This window comes from Giraffa tippelskirchi, chromosome 1, assembly GCF_054371585.1.
Source record: "Giraffa tippelskirchi isolate mGirTip1 chromosome 1, T2T-mGirTip1v1.2.pri, whole genome shotgun sequence".
NCBI classification, from domain to species: domain Eukaryota; kingdom Metazoa; phylum Chordata; class Mammalia; order Artiodactyla; family Giraffidae; genus Giraffa; species Giraffa tippelskirchi.
In genome coordinates this window covers 216,371,776-216,393,128 of record NC_137275.1, presented here as the reverse complement: position 1 = coordinate 216,393,128, position 21,353 = coordinate 216,371,776, and the positions used below count along the sequence as shown (strand labels likewise).

At 46.3% G+C, this 21,353-nt stretch overlaps 1 protein-coding gene across 6 annotated transcripts in view; it reads right to left on the bottom strand.

Moving 5' to 3' along the window:
• Positions 1-21,250, bottom strand: part of SNX30 (sorting nexin family member 30) — a 117,104-nt gene extending 95,854 nt beyond the window's left edge. For all 6 annotated transcript variants that reach the window (XM_081527079.1, XM_081527101.1, XM_081527094.1 and 3 more), the window contains exon 1: positions 20,813-21,250. In XM_081527079.1, coding sequence (XP_081383205.1) covers positions 20,813-20,968 — 156 coding nt within the window. In that variant the 5' untranslated portion in view covers positions 20,969-21,250. The remainder of the gene's footprint in view (positions 1-20,812) is intronic.
• Between the last annotated feature and the right edge of the window lie 103 nt (positions 21,251-21,353).

Sequence of the window (21,353 nt, the reverse complement as noted above, 5' to 3'; positions counted from 1 at the left end):
TCAAAACATGTTAGGAATTCAATAAGGTGGTTAAGTGCATGATAAAATTTCAAAAATAAATAGCTTCTCTATATACAGGCAATAAGAAGCTGCAATTAACAGTAATTTTTATTTTAGAACTTTATCTTTTGATCTTGGGGCAGAGGAAGATAAACAGGAACCTGAAAAGCCCAGAAATGCAATGGTCTGTCCAAAGGGGATTTGGCTAGAAGCACCTAGAACAGTGCTAGGCACTGAATAAATATTTTATGAATAAATGAATGGAATATGAGCTTCCTGATTAGGTCTGGTTCCTCTCATCTATTTCCTCTAGGAGGGAGTTCTGTTTTCTTGCCAGCTGAAACAGACCTTTCTTCTCAAGGTATATAGCTCACACATCAGAAAGATCTCTCTTTTCCTTTTTAGCATCATGTTGAATGAGCCAAGAGTAATTGCTCTTATTCAAACAAAATGAAAATCAAATAAAGGAGAGGAAGTGAAAATATCTACCATAATCAAGTCATGGCAATAATCAGATCAATGGTAATGTAAATATGACATGATTGTGAATGTTTATTACGAGCTGTTTATTGGTTAAAGCTATCTATAATCTGGCCTTGAACTGCAGAAAATAAGCCTAAAGCTGACTCGAGGTTTTCTTTCCCACAATTCATGCATTCTTTCTGTAGAACTGGGTCTGTTTCCTCTTCCTTCTACTGTGTAGTCTTATAAAAAATTCTTAACTATACAACCTTGCTATAGTCTAGGAAGCATTTTTCTTTTCACCTATATTATTATGTTCTGAATGTTAACACACCACATGATGCACATATGCCTACCACTGGTACCTATCAAAACAGGCAAGGAATGTTTGTAGTCATCTAAAATATGTTGCTCATATCAATTACAAGGATCAGTTATGGGGCTTTCCTGGTGGCTCAGCAGTGAAGAATCCATCTGCCAATGCCAAAGACCTGGGTTCGATCCCCAATCCAGGAGATTCCACGTGCCAGGAAGCAACTAAGCCCATACACCACAACTACTGAAACCCGCATGCCCTAGAGCTCACGCTTCACAAGAGAAGCCACCACAATGAGAAGCCTGCACACCACAACCAGAAAGTAGCCCTCACTCTCTGCAACTAGAGAAAAGCCCACGCAGCAACAAAGACCCAGCACAGCCAAAAGTAATAACTAAATAAATAAAGTTATGAGAACAGCTTTTGGGGCCCTCTATGCATGTCATTAAGTTATCAGAACCACCTTACTAGGCTTCCCTGGTAGCTCAGATGGTAAAGAATCTGCCTGCAATGCAGGCGACCCAGGTTCGATCCCTGGGTTGGGAAGATCTCCTGGCTGAGGAAATGGCAACTCACTCCAGTACTCTTGCCTGGAGAATCCCATGGACAGAGGAGCGTGGCAGGCTACAGTCCATGGATCCCAAAGAGTCGGACATAACTGTGCAACTAAGCAGGTTATGCATGCACTATAATTCCCATTTTATTGACAGGATAACAGAGGTTCAGGGCAGATAAGTGACTTCCCAGCCAGTAAGTGATTGTATTAGGACTCCCTTGTCTAACTCTCAAGGTTCCATTTTTTCTTTCTACTCAGCTGTGCCTGCTTCAAACCTACATTACTCTAACTTCTCTAATGTAACAGTTTGAAATTACTTTGATTTGGAACCAGAGGAGCAAATAAACTTTATTCCACATGCTGCTGGCAACGTTGCTTCTCATAATGGACAGATTCTCTCTATCCATTTCCTGCAACATCACAGACCTACAGAGAAATGAAGTTTCCCTGATTCATGAATAAGTCAACAGCAAGACTCTTCTGTCAGTTTCATCATAATTTAACCTGCAAGAGAGTTTAAAATGGACAGTCTTGTGATTTTGTTTTAAATAAGCAGCCAGCCTGTCAAGGTCAATACCTGAAAACATATTCAGCTATGTGATACCAAAACTGGTTTATATAGAATGCAAACATTGCTTATACAACTTATAATCTTGGGACGCTGTGGTGTGTCTTTAACGAATGTTATCCTTTTCCACTCACATGTCCAAGAGAAGAATGATTTGAGAAAAACAAAAAACAGTGGGTACCTTCTTCAGAGTCAGGTTGATAGTGGAGATGTGACTATTTTGCTCCAACCATAGCACTTGAGACATGCTTAGAAATCTGTGGGGACTTTTCTGGTGGTTCAGTGGCTAAGACTCCACATTCCCAATGCAGGGTGCCCAGATTTGATCCCTGGTCACGAAACTAGATCCCACATACCACAGCTAAAAGGATCTCGTATGCCGGGGACTAAAGCCCAGCACAGCCAAATAAATACATAAAAATAAATATTAAAGAAAGAAAAAAGAAATCTGTAGATGCACGTTAGCCCCAAATTTGGATCTCAGTCTAAAAATCTAAACAGTCCAGTCTAAAATACTATACAAAATACTACCTAGGTTACTCAGAAAGCTCCATAGATACCTACAATAATGTGCCAAGCCTCCCAGAAGACCTGGGAGTCAAGTCCACTGCACTGTTTCAGACAGAGCTGTCGGTCCATCCTTAATATATGCATGCATGTACGCTAAGTCGCCTCAGTTGTGTCCACTTGTGTGTGACCCCATGGACAGCAGCCCACCAGGCTCCTGTGTCCACAGGATTCTCCAGGCAAGAATTCTGGAGCGGGTTGCCATTTCCTTCTCCATCCCTAACATAACCACCCCCTTGTACCACGTCTTCCATTTGCACTTGTTTGTAGGTTGATCACCCCTCTCTCTAAGAAGCTGAATGAAGCCCAGAGCCCCTCACCAGGATAAGGACTGCTGTGAGGAAAACTGGGAGGAGAAGAGCTGACATCACTGGCTAAAAACGCTTCTCTTTCATGGAGATAGGCAAGGTCCACAGCAGCCCTGTGGTCAGGGAGTGTGGGGGCAGGAGCATGAATCAAGGGTCTGACAAGGTCCGGACAGCTGGTGAAACAAGGCAAGGTCTTGCTCCTCCTCGGTGACTTGAAGCAGGAAAGAAAAAATGTCTTAACCCTGGGGAAAAAAAGATAGATCAGAAAATTGAATGATCATTGGGAGAAAAGGGTAAAAGCTCACTCTGAGCCAGTATTCACCCGTATATGAAGAGAACAGATTAAAATCTACAGAAAAGGGCTTCCCTGGTGGTCCAGTGATTAAGAATCCGACTTGTGATGCAAGGGACACTGGTTCGATTCCTGGACCGGGAAGATTCCACACGCTTTAGAGCAGCTAAGCCTGTGGGTCGTAACTACGGAAGCCTGCGTGCCACGACACGAGAAGCCTCCGCGACGAGAAGCCTGTGCACCGAAACTAGAGCGTAGCCTCCACTCTCCACAACAAAAGAAAAGCCCGCACACCAAGGAAGACCCAGCAAAGCCAAAAATAAATAAATAGTAACAAAAAACTACAGAAGAGCACTGTCTCTTCTCTCCCCTCAGTTAACAGCTTAGCTGTGTCCTCTTCAGGTCTGCGCAGTTTTAATTGTTTCCAGGCAGGAACAACGTACACATCCCACCCCACGTGACTGCCAGTAAAAAGCCCCATGTTTCTTTTTTTAATAATTTTTATTGGCGTGTAGTTGCTTTACAATTTTGTGTTAGTTTCTACTGTACAGCAAAGTGAATTGGCCACATATATACATATATCTTTTTTGGATTTCCTTCCCATCTAGTCACCAGAGAGCACCGAGGAGAGTTCCCTGCGCTATATGGCGGATTCTCGTTAGTTATCCATTTTATGCACAGTATCAACGGTGTATATATTGTTTGTCTATTTGAAACACAAAGTTACACAAGGGTTAGTCAAGTTTTCCCTTTTTCATCAATACCAGCTATTACTAACCAAATTAGGAAGAGAGGAGGAGGGCTCTTTCTCTCTGATTTGGTCAGAGAGCCTTCAAGGAAGGAAGACTACACTCTCAAAGGGTCAGAGAACCACCTTCTGAGAAGCGTCAGCGCACCCTTCCGAGGCGGGTGAGCACATTCACACCTGCAGTACTCTTACACACGCACACAAGTGACAGCAGGCCACTTGTGGTCTGTGATGCTTCTTTTTTTATTTACTGTATCTTGCCATTACTGCATATGAGTGTGTGTGTGTATACTCTTTTTAATACATTTTAAAGATTATCATGGTTTACAAAACTAGCTCCCTGTTGGTGGATATTTAGGCTCCTTATCTTTTGCCATTAAAAATAATATTGCAACAAATACATTTGTGCACGTGTCTATTTATTGAGTCAGCACGACCTTGGGTACTCACCCCATCCTAGGCTTTGTTCATGCACTGCCATTACAGCATTAAGCAATCAGAGCCCCTGCCTTCAAGGAGTTTACAGTACAGTGTAGGAAATACACGCCTGAGGGCGCATTCCCTCTGAGTGAATCAGAGGATCCTTTTAAAGCAACTGATCTCAATCTTGGCTACACGTTATAATTCTCTGGAAAACCCTTTTTAAGAAATACTGGTCTCTGGACCATCCTAGATTCACTGGATGCAAATTTCTTGAGATGGGGCCCAGGCAACAGCATTGTCTAAAAAGTCCTCGGATGATGAGTGTTTAGCTACATACATCCTGATTAGGATATTCACAATGACAATGGAAATGAAGAAGGACACTTAAAGAACAGTGATGTCAGCTGTTCTTGCCTTCTGAGATGGCCTACACGATCTGTCCGTGGAGTGTGTTTCTTTCTAAATAAATCCGCTTCTTACCTATCACTTTCATCGAGAACCTGAGCTTCACTGAATCCTGAGACCAGTTACAGGGGATCACACCTCGGTTACATGACACTGGAGTAAAGAAGACCTGGAGTGACAAGCCGGGGCAACAGACCTCCTTGACTGCTCGCATGAACTCCTCTCTGACCTGAAGCTTCTCTTCTGAAAACACAACACGAGTGTGGCTGGGGATATGCAGGCCACAGAAGTGAGCGGCCACATCAGGGCACACCGCTGCCTACAGGCAAAAGACCTAGATTCCTGCATCTTTAGGAAAAATCTGCTCTTGCTAATACTTGGGCCCTGTATCTTTTTTTTTTTTTCAAAACAACAAAAAAAAGAAGTGATGTTATAGACAAAAACAGGGTGTTTAAAAAAAGAGGCAAAGAAAGATGTGGTTTCAAATACTTTCACCATAGGGAGATTATAACGTGCTAAAAACAAGAATCACAGAAATACCTGGAAAGATGTGTTTAAAGCTAGAAAGGAAGATGTGGGAGTCCTTAGCCCTGCTGCAGTAGTAAAGTCCATCCAGAGATGAAACCTAAGGGACTAGCAAAGGGCAGGAAGCATGGCTGGATGGGCTCACTGTTGGAGCTTAGAAGGAAAGAGAGGAGGGCCCAGAGAAGCACGGGCAGAGCAGGGGAAGGAAGAGAGGAGAGAATTAATTCATCCAGTGAATGAAGCATCCACTATGTGCCAGGCACTGGGCTGTGAACAGAGTTTAAGACCCTGAGAAAAAAAAGGCAGAGGAAAAAAGCATTGAGGGGAAGCTAGTTAACGGTATCACTCAAGGAAAATGAGCCCTGAACCAAGGGTCTGGAAACCTGGGTCCTAACCTCAACTCTGCCACAAACCAGCTGGGTGACCCTATCTGATAAATCACTCCTCTCTCCGAGTCACAGTTTCCTCCACTGAAAAGAGAGGGTCTTGGAGGGAGAGACCACGGAGTCCTCTGCGGTTGTAAAGGCCTGGGTTGTTAAAAGGCACAAAAACAGCCACTGCAGTTCTCCCTGAGCTGTGAGTGGTCGAGGCAGGACCTGGCCCGTGGGGCTGGATGCTGAGGCAAGAGGCGGCAGACGGCGAGGTCATCCAAGGAGCCTGACGGGGATGGGCGAGGGAGCGGGCAGGAGGCAGCGAGCCTTGGGAGACTTCTCTAACAAGGGGAGCCAGTAGGGGAGGAGGAAGAGGCTGGAAAAAGCCAGAAACTGAGATGAGGGAAGAGACACAGAGTGAGACACACAGGGGTTGGTTTCATTTTCCTTGGCCTGAAACTGTGTTTTGCATAAGAAACGCAACCTACAGTGCCTAATGCAAATAAACGCTCAAAACAGTGGGGAGCGGGTTTGGAAAACCATGCCAGTTTGCAGCAGTTGTGGTGGTGAAGAGTGAGCTCTAAGGCCAGACAGACCCAAGTTCAAATCCCAGCCCCACTCTCTTCTAGCTCTGTGACCTTGAAGATGTAAATGCAACCTCACCTTTCAAAGCCTGTACTTCCCCAGCTGTCCAAGGAAAATGAGACAGTAAATGCATGCTAGGGGAGTGCTCTGGGAGGATGCAGTATGGCTCCCAACCAAAAGTGCTCCCTGAAGGTTCGTAATGATCACAGACGCATGTTACTATCATCTCTGGGTAAAGGTGATAACGGAGGGGACACCCTCAATGGGGAAGAAATCAGAACAAAAGGAAAAGAAAAGAGAAGCAACAGTTAAGGACACGACAACAGTCCCAAGCCGATGTTAAACATGACAGTCTGGGCATACAAGAGACCGTGTTAAGTTAGTATAGATGTTGACTGGGGGATGGAGTGTTCCGGGCAAGCCCCACAGTCAACCCAGAATGGAGAAGCCCGCCTGGGGGACCCCGACTCACTGCAAGCATACCCCCAGAATGGCAACAGTCCTGAATCAGAAGACTGAGATGGGCAAGAGCTGATTTTAACCTCTTAATGTCCTGGAAACCAGGATGTCCAAAGGATACACTCAGGGCCAGCTTCACAGGGACCCCACGCTCAGAAGGATTTCACACTAGGTTTAATGCTCTGCTATTACTATCTTGAAATTCTTAATAAATTTTTTTAACATGGGGGTAAGAATTTTCATTTTGCACTGGGCTCCACAAATTACATGGCCAATCTTGGATATACACACACTGGTAAAGAACAGTCACTGCATTAACATGCATATAATAAAAGCTAAAGGACTAAAAAATCTACTATTAACTCAGGCCAAAAAACAATTATCCGAATCACTGAAATCCCAACACTAATTTAGAAGGCAAAATGCAGTTGTTATCTTTAATAGCTAACCCAAGACCTCCTTCCAACGTGCTTCACTCAAAAATTTCTTTAATAAATTACTCTGACTACCCCCATGGCATTCAGCATGTACCCCTGTCATCATGTTAAACAGCAATGACTCACCTGTACTTCCCTGTCTCCCTTCCTGGACCTTGAGTGGCTAGAAGGTAAGGTCATCTGTTCATCTTTGCATTCCCCAAGCATGGCATGTGAGAGGCCCATATAAATCTCTGAGGAATGAACAAAAAGTCCAAGCGTCCTTCACTGGTGCTGAGGCAAGTCATGAAATAAACAAGATTTACTGGACCGGACAGTGCAGAGAAAAGGCTGTTATGCTGCATTTTTGCAGCACAGATGCTGACGCAGCAAGATGATAAGCCTAATTCCTTAGAATGTTGTTGTTTCGTCAAGATGATAAGCCTAATTCCTTAGAATGTTGTTGTTTCGTCGCTAGTAGTATTCGACTCTTTTGTGACCCCATGGACTGTAGCCTGCTGGGTTCCTCTGTCCATGGGATTTTCCAGGCAAGAGTACTGGAAAGGGTTGCCATTTTTCCTTCTCCAGGGGACCTTCCTGCATTGGTAAGTGGATTCTTTACCACTGAGCCACCAGCCCTCCTGAGAACATACCTCTTGCCTAATTAAATAGCCTGAAAAGAAGGTCTAGGTTTTCATTTTCACAATAAAAAAATTATTCTACAAGCATTTTTATTCTATATATCCAGTAAGACATTTTTCACCTGGAATGTCTGAGCCCTGACCTGTCCCAGGCAATTGTTATTTCCAAAATGTAGGTATCTTAACTCCCAAGGAACATAATGCCTCCCACAGCACATAATACAGAGGAACCATTCAAACATACATACAAAAATTCACGTTAGCACTTCAAGTATTAATACAGTCTATTGATTCTAGTAAGAAATTATATTTAAAAGTATATACACCCTCAAAGGGGAAAGAATAATTTTTTCAGCAAGTGATACTGAGAAACTGGACATTCACATGGAAAAGAATGAAATTGGATCCTCTTCTTAACACTGTATACAAAAATCAACTCAAAATGGATTAAAGACCTAAACCTAAGACCCAAAACTGCAAAACTTCTACAAGAAAACACAGGGGGGGTAAGCTTCATGCCAGTGGAATTGGCAGTGATTTCTTGGATATGTCACTAAAAATACAGGTAACAAAAGCAAAAACAGACAAATGAGACTACATCAAACTTAAAAAAATTTGTGCAAAGGATGAAATCAAGAGAATTAATAGGGAAACTATGGAATGCAACAAAACATCTGTAAATCATATATCTGATAAGGGGTTAATATCCAGAATATAAAAAGAACTCCTACAACTCAATAATAAAAAAATCAAATAATCTGATTTCGAATAGACATTTCTCCAAAGATGATATACAAACAGCCAACAAGAATATGAAAAGATGCCCAGCATCCTTAGTCAGAGAAGTGCAAATCAAAACCACAAGATACAACCTCATAGTCATTAGGATGGCCGCTACCAAAAAAACAGAAAAAAATAAGTGCTGGTGAGGATGCAGAGGAATTGGAATCCTTGTGCACAGTTGGTGCGACTGTAAAATGGTGCAAACACTATAGAAAACAGTATGGAAGCTTCTCAAAACTTTAAAAATAGAATTAGCATATGATCCAGTTTTTATATATAAACTTTTGGGTTTATACATCCAAAAAAGAAATGAAGGCAGGATCTTGGAGAGATAGCTGCACATTCACTGCAGCACTGGCAAGAGGTAGAAGCAACCTAAATGCCCATTAATGGATAACTGATTTTTTAAATGTAGTATATACATACAATGGAATATTTTTCAGTCTTAAAAAAGAATATCCTGTTACATGCTACAACATGGATGAACCTTGAGAACGTTATTCTAAGTGAAATGCTGCTGCTGCTGCTGCTAAGTCACTTCAGTCGTGTCCGACTCTGTGCGACCCCACAGACGGCAGCCCACCAGGCTCCACCGTCCCTGGGATTCTCCAGGCAAGAATACTGGAGTGGGTTGCCATTTCCTTCTCCAGTGCATGAAAGGGAAAAGTGAAAGTGAAGTCGCTCAGTCATGTCCGACTCTTAGCGACCCCATGGACTGTAGCCTACCAGGCTCCTCCGTCCATGGGATTTTCCAGGCAAGAGTACTGGAGTGGGGTGCCATTGCCTTCTCTGCTAAGTGAAATGAGCCAGTCACAAAAACACAAATACTGTATGATTCTATTTATATGAAGAATCTAAAGTAGAGGCTTCAAATTCATAAAGACAGCAGAATAGTAGTTACCAGGGCCTGGAGGGAGGGAGAAGATGAGAGTTGTTATATTTAATGAGTATGGTGTTTCAGTTTTGCAAGATGAAGAGCTTTGGAGATCAGTTTCACAACAATATGAATATACTTAACACTATGAACTATATCCAATCCTTTGGCCACCTGATATAAAGAGCCAATTCACCGCAACAGACCCTGATGCTGGGAAAGACTGAAGGCAGAAGGGAACGACAGAGGATGAGATGGTTGGATGGCATCACCAACTCAATGGACATGAGTTTTAGCAAACTCTGGGAGACGGTGGAAGACAAGGAAGCCTGGCGTGCTGCGGTCCATGGGTTGCAAAGAGTCAGACGTGACTGAGCGACTGAACAACTGAACTATATACCTAAAAATGGCTGAGGTGGTTAAAAAAAAAATCAGGGTATTTACAACCATCTCATTGTACATTCATGTCTAAAACTACTACTAACTTCAAATGTCAAAATTATTATAGAAAATTAAATAAATTGTATTTCATGGGTTTTTGTTTTTTGTGTTTTTTTTGGCCTCACTGCAGGGAAGCTGGAATCCGAGTTTCCCAAATAGGAATCGAACCCAAGTCTCCTGCATTGGAAGCATGGAGTCTTAATCACTGGACCACCAGGAACTCTAGTGTCTTTTTTTTTTTTAAGTATACAGTGGACCCTTGAACAACATGTGGGTCCTCTTATTATTGGATTTTTCTCACTACAAAATCCAAGGTTGATTGAAACCATGGATGTAGAACTGTGCTGACTATAAAGTTAAAATGTGGCTTTTCAACTGTGTTGGAGTCAGCACCCTAATCCCCAAATTATTCAAGGGTCAACCATATGTATCTAAGAAACAACCCAAATGCTCATTAACTCCTGAATGGGTAAACAGAAAGTAGTCTATCCATACAATGGAATATTATTCACCCATAAAAAGGAATCAGTACTGATACACTCAACATGAATAAACCTTAAAAACATTAGACTGAAGTCCACATATTCTATAATTTCATTTTTATGAAATATCCAGAATAAAAAAATTCATAGAGAACAAAAGTAGATTAGTGATTGCGGGGGGTTGGGAGTGGGGGAAATGGAGTGTCTGCTAATGAGAATGAAGAGTTTTCTGGGGTCCAGAGGGTCACAAAAACCCTCTGGAATTAGATAATGGTGTCCACTGCACAACCTTGTGAATATACTAAAAATCACTACATTTTATGTTTCTAAAAGGTGGCTTTAATGGCCTGTGCATATGGTATTGCTTAAAGTAGTGTGAGTTGGGTTTCTATTGTTTGCAAACGAATCTCCTGACCAGTACACCCCCTGAATCCAGTGAGTCAAAGCCCTCCTGAAACTGCCTCCCCTCCACCCACCACTCCTGCAAAAAGATACTGCTAAGCTTTGGCACAGACTGGTTCTTCTGCTCCAGTTACCCCTCCTTCCTGTCCGTTTGGGAAACATCTACTTCACCCCCCAGCTTAAATAGCATCTCCTTTGGAAAAGTCACCACGCTCCTGAGCACCATCACTCCTTACCCCAACCCCTACACATTATTTCCATAATAACCGTGTAGATGCCATGTGTGCCCATCTGTCTCCTCTCGCTGGCCAGTTCAGTGCCCACTGGCCTGACTTCCAACCACCAGCACCCACACTTCTTGGCCCAACTGCTTCCCCCAGGACTGAACCTGCTTTGCCCATCCACGTGCAGGCTGGAAAAGTGCTCAGAGATTAATGCTCAACCACCACATCCATGCAGTGGTCAACCAGTAACTGACAAGGGCTGCTGTCTGAAGACCCAGCTCCTTCCCAGGGTGGGGATAACTGAAGTGCATGTTCTGTACAGGCTCCCAGGACCCCCAGTTATTGCTTCTAAGGCAGTAACAACACCTAGCATTTTCATAGTACTTACTATGTGCCAGACACCATTCTAAACTTCAGAACACTACTGTGAAATAATCCAAAATTTAACAAAGGAGACACTGAGGCATTACAAGGTTAACGAACTTGCCCAAGGCCACAGTGCCAGTGAATATATCTAGGGTTTTCTGCACTGAACCATGACTCTCTCAGGAGACAGACCTTTTTTTTTTTTTCGGTTGAACCATGCAGCATGTAGAATCTTAGTTCCCCAACCAGGGATCGAACCCTTTGCCCTCTGCAGTGAAAGTGCAGAGTCCTAACAACTGGACCACCAAGGAAGTCCTGAGAGATTTTTTTTTTTTTAATCTTTCTCAATATCCCCAGCATCCAGCACAGAGCCAGGCGTGTAACAGATACTCAAGAGGTTCAGGTTTTGAGAAGTGCCCGAACTTTGACACCCAAAGATGCCATATGCTTTTCCTGCCTTTGTGCCTTTTCTCAAATGAGAGTCCTGAAACACCTTTCCTGCATGTCACTCGTGCCCTTGTCCCCTCCTGCCCCAACTCACACACACACACAAATTATTGATCCCTGCTCTGTGGCAGCCAAAATGAGGAATTCTGTGGGCAAGGCAAACTTGAGATAGCGTATGACCCCCCACCCCAGGGTCTAGTAAACAAACCCAATTGCTCACATATGAGTTACTGCACCTTCGCCAAGCTGTTATTTATGTACTTATTCCGAGAGACTCTCATTTACCAAGGAACATCTGTCTTCCTCCCTGTAACCTCTACTAATCCCTGACCCTCTCCCATCCTAAAGACCTTTCCTCAACCCTGTTTTTCCCCCAAGCTACCACCTTTCTTCCTACAAACTGCTAGGACCTCCTGCCTTCCATTTGATGCTAAAATCCACTTTGTTTAAATTCTGACCTCAACCTCTGCATCTTCCACGCCCATCTCACTTTGGATTGCTTGGGGTTACACATTCGTATAATAAAGAAGAGCTTCCTGGAGGCAGCACATATGCTAAACCTTGAAGTCTGAGTGGGCTTTTAGCAGCAGGGTTCAGACAAGCTGTCCCAACTTGACTTCATGCTGCATTCCAGCCATCTTTACACCTGCTCACATGTGCTTTCCCAGCTGTGCTCTCCCTCTCAGTGAGGGCGCCAGTCTCTCAGACTAGAAAACCAGGCATCCCCACTGCACCAAAACTAGTCATCATTTTCTCATCTTTCTTCTTTCAGGCCACAACGGCAACCTAAACCAAACTGACACCTTTCTAACTTAGCTCTTTCACTGCCAGGCCCTCCCCATCCCAAGCACTGATCACACACTCCCCTGCTCAGACATTCTCACAGGCTGGCTACTGCCTAAGAAATACAACTTCCACATCAGAGCCTCCAAAGCAGTCTCAGCCTCCTCCTGCTCTGTCTTCCCACCTCCCCTCTCCCTGATCCCCACCCTGACTCTCCAAACCCACTCTCGACACACGACCCAACCCAACGCAACCCCAGTGGACACGAGTCTTTTCCATCTCAGGAGTTTTGCTCAAGCTGCTCCCTGGGCGCATGATGCCTTCCCCACTCTGCACCTGAAAGCCTCCTCGAGCTTCAAGGACCTGGTGAAAACACACCTCTGCCACCAAAGCTGACAATACACTCTGTATTTACAATATATCCGGTAGTGGGGCTGACCAAGAGGAACTAAGCACCTTCCTTTCCATACTCCCAAAGAAAAATTTAATTTTCACTTCATGTTTTAAAGTAGATGTATCGGTCATTTTTTTTTTAAGTTTCAAGGGACAAATCAAATTGAAAACAGTAGAAACAAAAAGGCAATCATGGGACTTCCCTGGTGGTCCAGTGGTTAAGAATCTGCCTGCCAACGTAGGGAACACAGGTTCTATCCCTGGTCCTGGAAGATCCCACACGACGCAGAAACAGCTAAGCCCCTGCATCCCTACTACTGAGCCTGCTGAAGGCACCGCAATGAGAAGCCCATGCACTGCAGCTAGAGAGGAGCCGTCACTCACCGCAACTAGAGAAAGCCCGCATGCAGCAACGAAGACCCAGCTCAGCCAAAAATAAACATTAACTTTTTAGAAAGGCATCATGACCTCCTATAACCAGGATGCCTGGGCAGCAGTGCTGGCTCCAGGCACGGCTGGCACAGGAGGATCCAGGCTTTAAGTGATCTTCAGGGATCGTCCCCATCTTCCTCTCCAACTCCACATTCCTCTCTGGCTCCACTCTCCACATCACAGGGAACAATGGCTCACGATCTAACAAAAAGAGAGATTCTTTCCCCCCAGCAGCCATCTGAGCAAATCTCTGTTTGGTTACTTGGCTCTGCTAGGATCACGTGTCCACCAAGGATGCTGTTGGGGCCAATGGATGCTACAGATGAAAGACCTTAAGCAGGAGGAGGAGAGAAGCCAGAGAGTGTTTCTCCCCCACCCTAACCCCTCCTCTCTGGTTCACAGAGCATCCCTGGCTGCAGCTGCTTCCTCTCCAAGGCTCCCTCCTCCTGTGGTCTCTGCACTGGCTCAGCTGTCCAGCCATGGTCTAGTTCCTGCAGAAGCTCCTGGATTCTGCTGACCTCACCTCCTCCTGCCCCCCCATCCCTGCCCCTTGGGTGACTGCAGCTTCCTGCTAGTCCTAGGCTCTGGGTTACCTCCTTGTCCTCCGCATGACTTCAACATGTCTTCCAGCACCAATGTAATTAACACCCTGCGTTATAGTCTCTCAGTTTGAAAAACCCTGCTTTAGTCTTTAACTCTCTGACCAGACCACAACCAATACTCAAGCTGACAAAGAGTAGACAGAAATGTGCCAAGAAAATGGGAAGAGGTCAGTATCAGGGAATAACAAATACCACTACCACCACCTCACAGCTATTCAAGGCTCACTATGCATCAGGCACTACTCTAAGTATGAGCTCACTGCATCTTCGTATCAACCCTGTGATGGAGATACTTACTTCTGTTATCCCCTTTTCACAGAGGAGGAAACTGAGGCTCAGAGAGGTTAAATAACTTACTGTCACAAAGACTACACAGTGTGGAGCTGGGATTCAAATCCAGACAACCTGGCTCCAGAGCGTACACTCCAAAACACAAATCCCAGCGAGGAGAGAGTTTCAAGCAGGGGGTTACTCAGCAGGATCAAGTGCTGTTCAACCCATCAAGAGACCAGGGAAGACGAAGCTATGAAGTGCCTACTGGATTTAGCAATAAGGAAGTAACCGGGGACCCGAAGTAAAGCCAGAAACCAGACAGCAGTAGGCTGAGTAAGCCAGAGGTTAGGAACTTTCAAAAGGTTTGGCTCTGCAGAGGAGTCACAAAATAGGGCACGACATGGAGAAGGAAGCATCATCAGCGTTCCCTTTGCTCTTACTTTGTTTTAGAAGCAAGAGGCAAATTGAGGACGTTTAAACACTGATGGGAGTGCAGACACAGACCTGCAGACGTGGAAAACAAACTTACAGTTACCAAAAGGAAAAAGGGTGGGGGAGGGATGAATTCAGAGCTTGGGATTAACATACGCAACAGTATATTTAAAGCAGAAAATCAACAAGGACCTACTGTACAGCACAGGGGACTACGTTCAATACTTTTTAATAACCTGTATGGGTAAAGATTCTGAAAGATACATATGGATATAGGTACATAAACTGAATCGCTGTGCTTGTTATGCCTGAAATGCACTGCTAATTCTGAAACTCCAATACTTTGGCTACCTCATGTGAAGAGTTGACTCACTGGAAAAGACCCTAATGCTGGGAAGGATTGGGGGCAGGAGGAGAAGGGGACGACAGAGGATGAGATGGCTGGATGGCATCACCGACTCAATGGATATGAGTTTGGGTAAACTCCGGGAGTTGGTGATGGACAGGGAGGCCTGGCGTGCTGCGATTCATGGGGTCACAGAGTCGGACACGACTGAGCAACTGAACTGAACTAATCAAACATACTTCAATTTAAAAATATATTTTTAATAAAATTTTTTTTTTAATTTTTAAAAAATTGATGGGAATGAGCCAGTTGACAGGGAGTGTGAAGACACAGGAGTGAGGCAGGCCAACAAAGAGCAGGGTCTCTGAGAGACCAGAGCGGGTGGACTATACATATAGTCCAGGATGGGCCTCAGAATCTCTTCTACTGCAACCCGGATGGGGGCTACAGAACGGTGGCCACAGATTCTGATCATCCTGAATTTGGTGAAAGGAAGTTCTTTTACAGCAGCTTCTGTCTTCTCTAAGGCAGAAAGTGAGGACAACAGCAGAATGAGAGGGTGGAGTGGAGGTGGGGTGCAAAGTATGAGGAGCAAAGCTTCCATCAGCCACGGTGCAGATTGGGAGGAAAGAAAGGAGGGCCCAGCCCAACATCCCCTAGGGAAGGAAATGGCAACCCACACCAGTATTCTTGCCTGGGAAATCCCATGGGCAGAGGAGCCTGGTGGGGTCCTATAGTCCATGGGGTCGCAAAGAGTCAGACACGACTGAGCACACACAACAACAACAAGCCCAACATCACCAAGGCCCTGACTGTGCTTGGAAGCTGTGAGGCTACACTGGCAGCAGCTCTCGAGGCACCTCCCCCCCAAGGCTCAGGCAAAAGACAGGAACAAACGGAAGGACCCGGATTGGATGTAGAAGGAAGAGAGTGAGGGGATTGCGTCAAGGACAGTGGCAGAAGAAACTGACACGCTGAGCCACGGAATCTAAAGGAGACCGGTGAGCACAGGCCTTTGGGGAACAGGTGCAGGCAGTTCTCAGCAACTGGCAGGACAGGCAAGATAAGGGCTATCTGATGGCACTGTTTCAGAGTGGGCACAGCTGTAGGTGTTACAGTGCGAGGGTGTGGCCACAGGAGAGGGCAACTGAACTGGGAAAAAGGATGAAGGTGAAAGATAAGAAGTCAAGCAACTGAGTTTTAGAGATCTGGACAGAGTTCTTGCAGTGAAGATATAATTGAAGAAGATAGCTGGATGTTTAAAGATTTTAATGAATAAGAGAAACAGGGAAGTTATGAAGAAGCGGGGAAGAAGGTGGCAGTGGAAGGTCTGTAATGGACATTTGTGAAACAACAGATGCTTGTCCAACATTCATTCATTCCTCCTCCTCCTAGTAGCATCCTGACTCTGCTTCGGAAACCACCTCCTTCTTCCCAGGCACAAAGAGGGCTTCCAAAATATGAGTAAGAGTCTATGCCTTAATTCTATGTCTGGGGGGTGGGAGTAGGAACATAAGTGCTCATTTTATTATTCTTCAAACTGTATAGATACATTTTATTAATACAGATAACATTTATATACTTCATCTATATTTATATTCACAGTTAAAACATACATACATACAAAAACTTCCCTTCTCTACCCTCCAAAGATAAGGACCTGGCCCAGGCCTTGGGCAATCAGTTACAAAGATTCAGCACCTGACCCAATTCAGGCCGCAAGACTCTAGCCCAGAGCTTTGGCTGGAATTATTAATATCAGGAAAGAGGTGCTCTCTTTCGGCTGGAGTTGCAAACCTTGTCTATAGACTATCCCTCCACCGGCTTGAGAACATCACTAGTTAACCCAGACAGAAGGAAGCAGAGCCAAGAGTCGGAAAGTGAGACTCCCAGCATCGTTTGAATACCTCGTTTCAGCCATTCCGGAAACCAAAATACCTGGGGCTTTTCAATACTAGCCAAGAGATTTTTTTTTTCTTTTCTTCAGCCAATTTGCACTCAGTTTATAAACTGTCCTTAGGACTGAAAGGAAACTAAATTCAGTGGAGCAGTAAAATAAAGGATTCTCAATTCAACAGCCTGTGTGATCCTTCAATACTTAAGTATCGCCCTCCTTCTGTTCAAGTCCCTGCAATGGTACTTCAAGTCAAGGCAAAAGTTGAGAGTGGCATACCGGGCCCTAGATCATCTGGCCCCCTCCCCTTTCTACCCATGGTCAAGGCCTGGCCACTAGCACTCTGCCCCAACCACACTGGCTTCTAGGGTAGCCCCTGACACGCTGAGCAGGTGCCTTCAGGACTTTGCTCTGGCCGTTTCTTCCACCAGGACACTCCCTCGCCTCCTTCAAATTCTCTGCTCAAATCTCAAGTTCTCAATAAAGTCTACCCAAACCCACCTCTGTACAGCCAGTGATCCTGATCACTCCCCCGTCCCCTCAGTTTGACTTCCTTTCATAGCATTACATAAAATAGTATTCACGAAAAATATACCCAACCAGGGCAAGGGTTTTCAGCTGGTTGACTTGAGTTCCTAGAACAGTGCCTGGCTTGTAGGAGCCCCTCAAACATGTTCTGAGTGAGCAAATACAATGACATGAGCCTCAAAGGAGCAGCATGTGGTCTTTAAAAGGCAGTGGAGAGAAAGGACACCAACCACCATCTCCTGAACTTGAAATAAGCAGAGGGGAGAGGAAAAGATACCTCCGTTTTGAAGACTTCAGGGGAAGCAGTGACCTAAGGGGGCAGGAAATAGGTGGAAGAGTTCAGTGAAGAGGTTGAGGATGTGGGTAGAGGTGTTAACCACAGGTGGGGCTTGAGAGGACTTGGTGTTACGTTTTGGGAGAAACACAAGAGCTCGAGGCTGAGATAGGGGAGAAGCAAGCCCAGAGTGGTTTGCAGGTGAAAGTAAAAAAGAGAAATGGGCTGAGTGGTTTATTTACATTTCAGGTGGTGATAAAAGATATAGTGCTAGAAGACCTGGTGAGTTTAGCCAGCATCGAAAGAATTCCTAGCAACCCTTGGTCAATAGAAAGGATTCTGCCCTTCACACCAAGGTTTGAATGATTTTAGACTTTGTGGGTAAAAAGGCCATCACATTTGGTCTTTTCTTCCTTCCCAAAACCCCAGAGGCCACTGAGAATTGTCTGCTGGACTGAGATGCAAGGCTTTCCCATTCATAACACTACAGAAATCAATTCCCCTCTGCATAATATAATAACCCTGCACTATGAGCAGCCTGTCAAACACTCATTCTCCAGGTCCAGAACTGACGATGAGTCAGGCATCCAGGGTCACAACCCCAAGGCCCCAAAAGGCAAGAAAACACAGGCTTCTTTGCAAAGACAGACCATAGCACTCAATGCTCCTACCTGCCCTCCAATGACCCCGATATTTCCTGGGCAAGAGAAACCGGGGCGAAGGGAAGGCTTCCTTCCACGGGTCCTGATTCACCTCTGTTGCTTGATAAGCTTCTCTCTGCAGAAATTTCTCCAGAGTTACGAGAACATATGTGTATGCCAAGACTCAAGGAAAATGTTCCTTCCAGTCCAAGAAAGAAATTCTACTGCTCTATAAGCCTCTAAGGAAAAGAGGCTCACTATAAATCAGGCCCTTGGGAGTGAGGCCATTTTGATGCTCCTCATAGCTCTAATGAGACTTATTAAATATTTCAATAATTAATAATAATGCCTTCAAGACTGTCTTTCTCAGGGAACTGTCCCTGTAAAGGAAGCCAGGGGTAATTAGACTTAAGCTTGACTTCATGGCCACCAACTAGATCCTGGGGGTACAGGGCATCTGTCCTTCTAGTACTTAGCAAAAATGCCCACACTTCTGAGTCAGGTGTCCTCCAACAGTGGTTCATTAAGCAATCAGCTTCCAAGATGGCCCCAACAATTCTTACTTCCTGGGATTCATACCTTCTTCCCAGACTGTACCAGTGATGACCAGTGTGACCAACAGAATATGGCTCAGATTTGTCACTTCTGAGATTATGCATCTTGGCATCTCTCCATCTCTTGGATTCCTTGCCCCAGGGGAAATCAGTTGTCACCTCAAGCAGCCTTATGGAAAGGAACTAAGGCCTGACAACAGCCAAGTGAGTGAGCTTGGAAGCTGGAATCTACCCTCCCCCCCAGCCCCTAATCCAGTCTTCAGTGACTGCAGCCCTTGTCAAAGCTTGAAGGGAAGCTCATGAAAGACCTGAGTCAGAACCATCGAGATTTAAGTTGCTCCCAGATTTCTGACCCAGACACTATTTTCAGATGCTAAATGTTGGAGTAATTGGTTACACAGCCATAGATAATTAATTCACTATCCTATATAGACCTGAGAAACAAATCAGAAATTTAACCTCAATTCCTATCCTACATGCACACACAGGACTAAGTTCTCTGTCCATAAGAAAGCAACAAATTATCATTATTCAACAATTACCTATCAAATAGCAAATATAGGCAAGGTATTTCCAAGCTACTGAAGCCTTAATATAGTTTATAATCTTCTATAAAATAAAGAGAAATATTTAGAAAGAGACACACGCATACCTCCAGTTGCTCAATCCATTGGTTTCATTAGCTTTGTAAGTTTCCTTGCTCCTAATGCTGTCCCTCCCCCCGCTCCCCCCACTCTACTCTTTGCTTTCACAAAGCTCTTGGGAAGGTTCATCAAGTCCCACTCCCTGGCTATTTTGACTGCTCAGTGCTCTCACACTCATTTTACTCACCACCACATGCCCTCCCATCTAAGGGGGAAAGAAAGTTGGGTCCCCTGATTTCATTTCAGTTCAGTTCAGTCCAGTCACTCAGTGGTGTCCGACTCTTTGCGACCCCATGAATTGCAGCACACCAGGCCTCTCTGTCCATCACCAACTCCCGGAGTCTACCCAAACCCATGTCCATCGAGTCAGTGATGCCATCCAACTATCTCATCCTCTGTCGTCCCCTTCTCCTCCTGCCCCCAATCCTACCCAGCATACTGGGACAAAAGAGGCATTCACTTAGTATTTTACTTGGAGAGAGCATCCTGATCACAGGTGTTGAGAACAACTCTAATTTCTTCAATTAGTGACTAAGGCACAACAGCAGCGCTGATACAATCACTGCTGAGTCCTGATCACAGCTGAAATGCCTGTGGGGGGAAGGGAGATGCCGTCCCTAACCCCTCACTGGACTCTCCCGTCCCTCAAAGCAGCAGGAGGGTCATGCTGCTCTAAGAAAATCAGGAACCTCCCTCTACACAAAGGAGGTCAAAGGGCGACCTTTCTTCCCATCAGCCACAAAACTAGCCTCTGCCAAGCCTAAACAGTGTGGGAGACCGTCAGAGGTAAATGGAGCCCCAGACAGAAAACCACAGGGGCACTCTCCTCCCGCAGCCGGCGGGGATCTGAGTCAGGTGACTCTCCCAGCCACACAGTAAACCTAAACAAAGATCACTCCCCACGTGACAGACAGGGGTTAAGAAGCCTCTGGCAGTTAAGACCACGGAAAACCATTAACTCTTTTTTCTTTGCAGTCCCAGCAAACTGGCGGAGCTACAAGTGACTGCATATGGAGGAACCGGGACCCCATCCCCGGACACAGGCGCCGAGCACTGCACACACGCCTCCAGCCTCAACGAGCAGGCGGGACCCCTCCCCACCAGCTGTCACTGGCTCTCGATACCAGCCAAGCCCGGCCAGCCCCTCGGCTCTGGCCGCTCCTCCTGCGCTGCTGCGACCCCGCGGGGGCGGCAGCGAGGAGACGCTTCTTCCCAAGGCTCCGGGGCGAGGGCACGCCGGCCACCGGGAAACAGGCGCCAGGGTGGGCGCGGCCCGGTGCCCAGAGGGGCTCTAGATCCTTCATCCCCCTCGGGAGCCCAACCAGTCTCCCAACCCGCAGCCCCGCGCGTCCCACCTTGTCGCCGAAGCTGCGGGCAGTCAGCAGGTCCGGGCTGGGCGTGCTGTCGCCGCCCACGGCCTCCTCGCTGCTGGAGCCGGCCAGCGGGTGCGGCATGTCGCGCAGAGACTGGGGCCCCGTGGACGGCAAGGCCTTGGGGGGCCCGCTAGACATGGCGCGCTCGGCTCGGGACGAGCCCGCCGCCGCCGCTTCCTCCTACAGCCCGCCGCCTCAGGCTCCCCCAGCGCCCCGGCCGAGGCCGCGCTCGATCGGAGGCCCAGCACCAGCGGGGTCGGGAGCCGCCGCCACCGCCACCCGCCGGCTGCGTCTGCCCGCGCCGTGCTGGGCTGGGCCGGGCCGCTCCGCTCCGAGCCGCGCCGCGCGCCCCCGCTCCGCACCCGAGCCTGCGGCGGGTCCGCTTGCACCTCAGCCCGGGCGCCCGGCCCGCAGCGCCACGCCGCCCAGCCAGCTCGCGGCCCCACCCCCGCGGCGCCCGGCGGTCCCGGGAGGGGGAGGCGGAGGGGGCGGGGAGAGCGCGGGAGGGGCGGGGAAGGGGAGG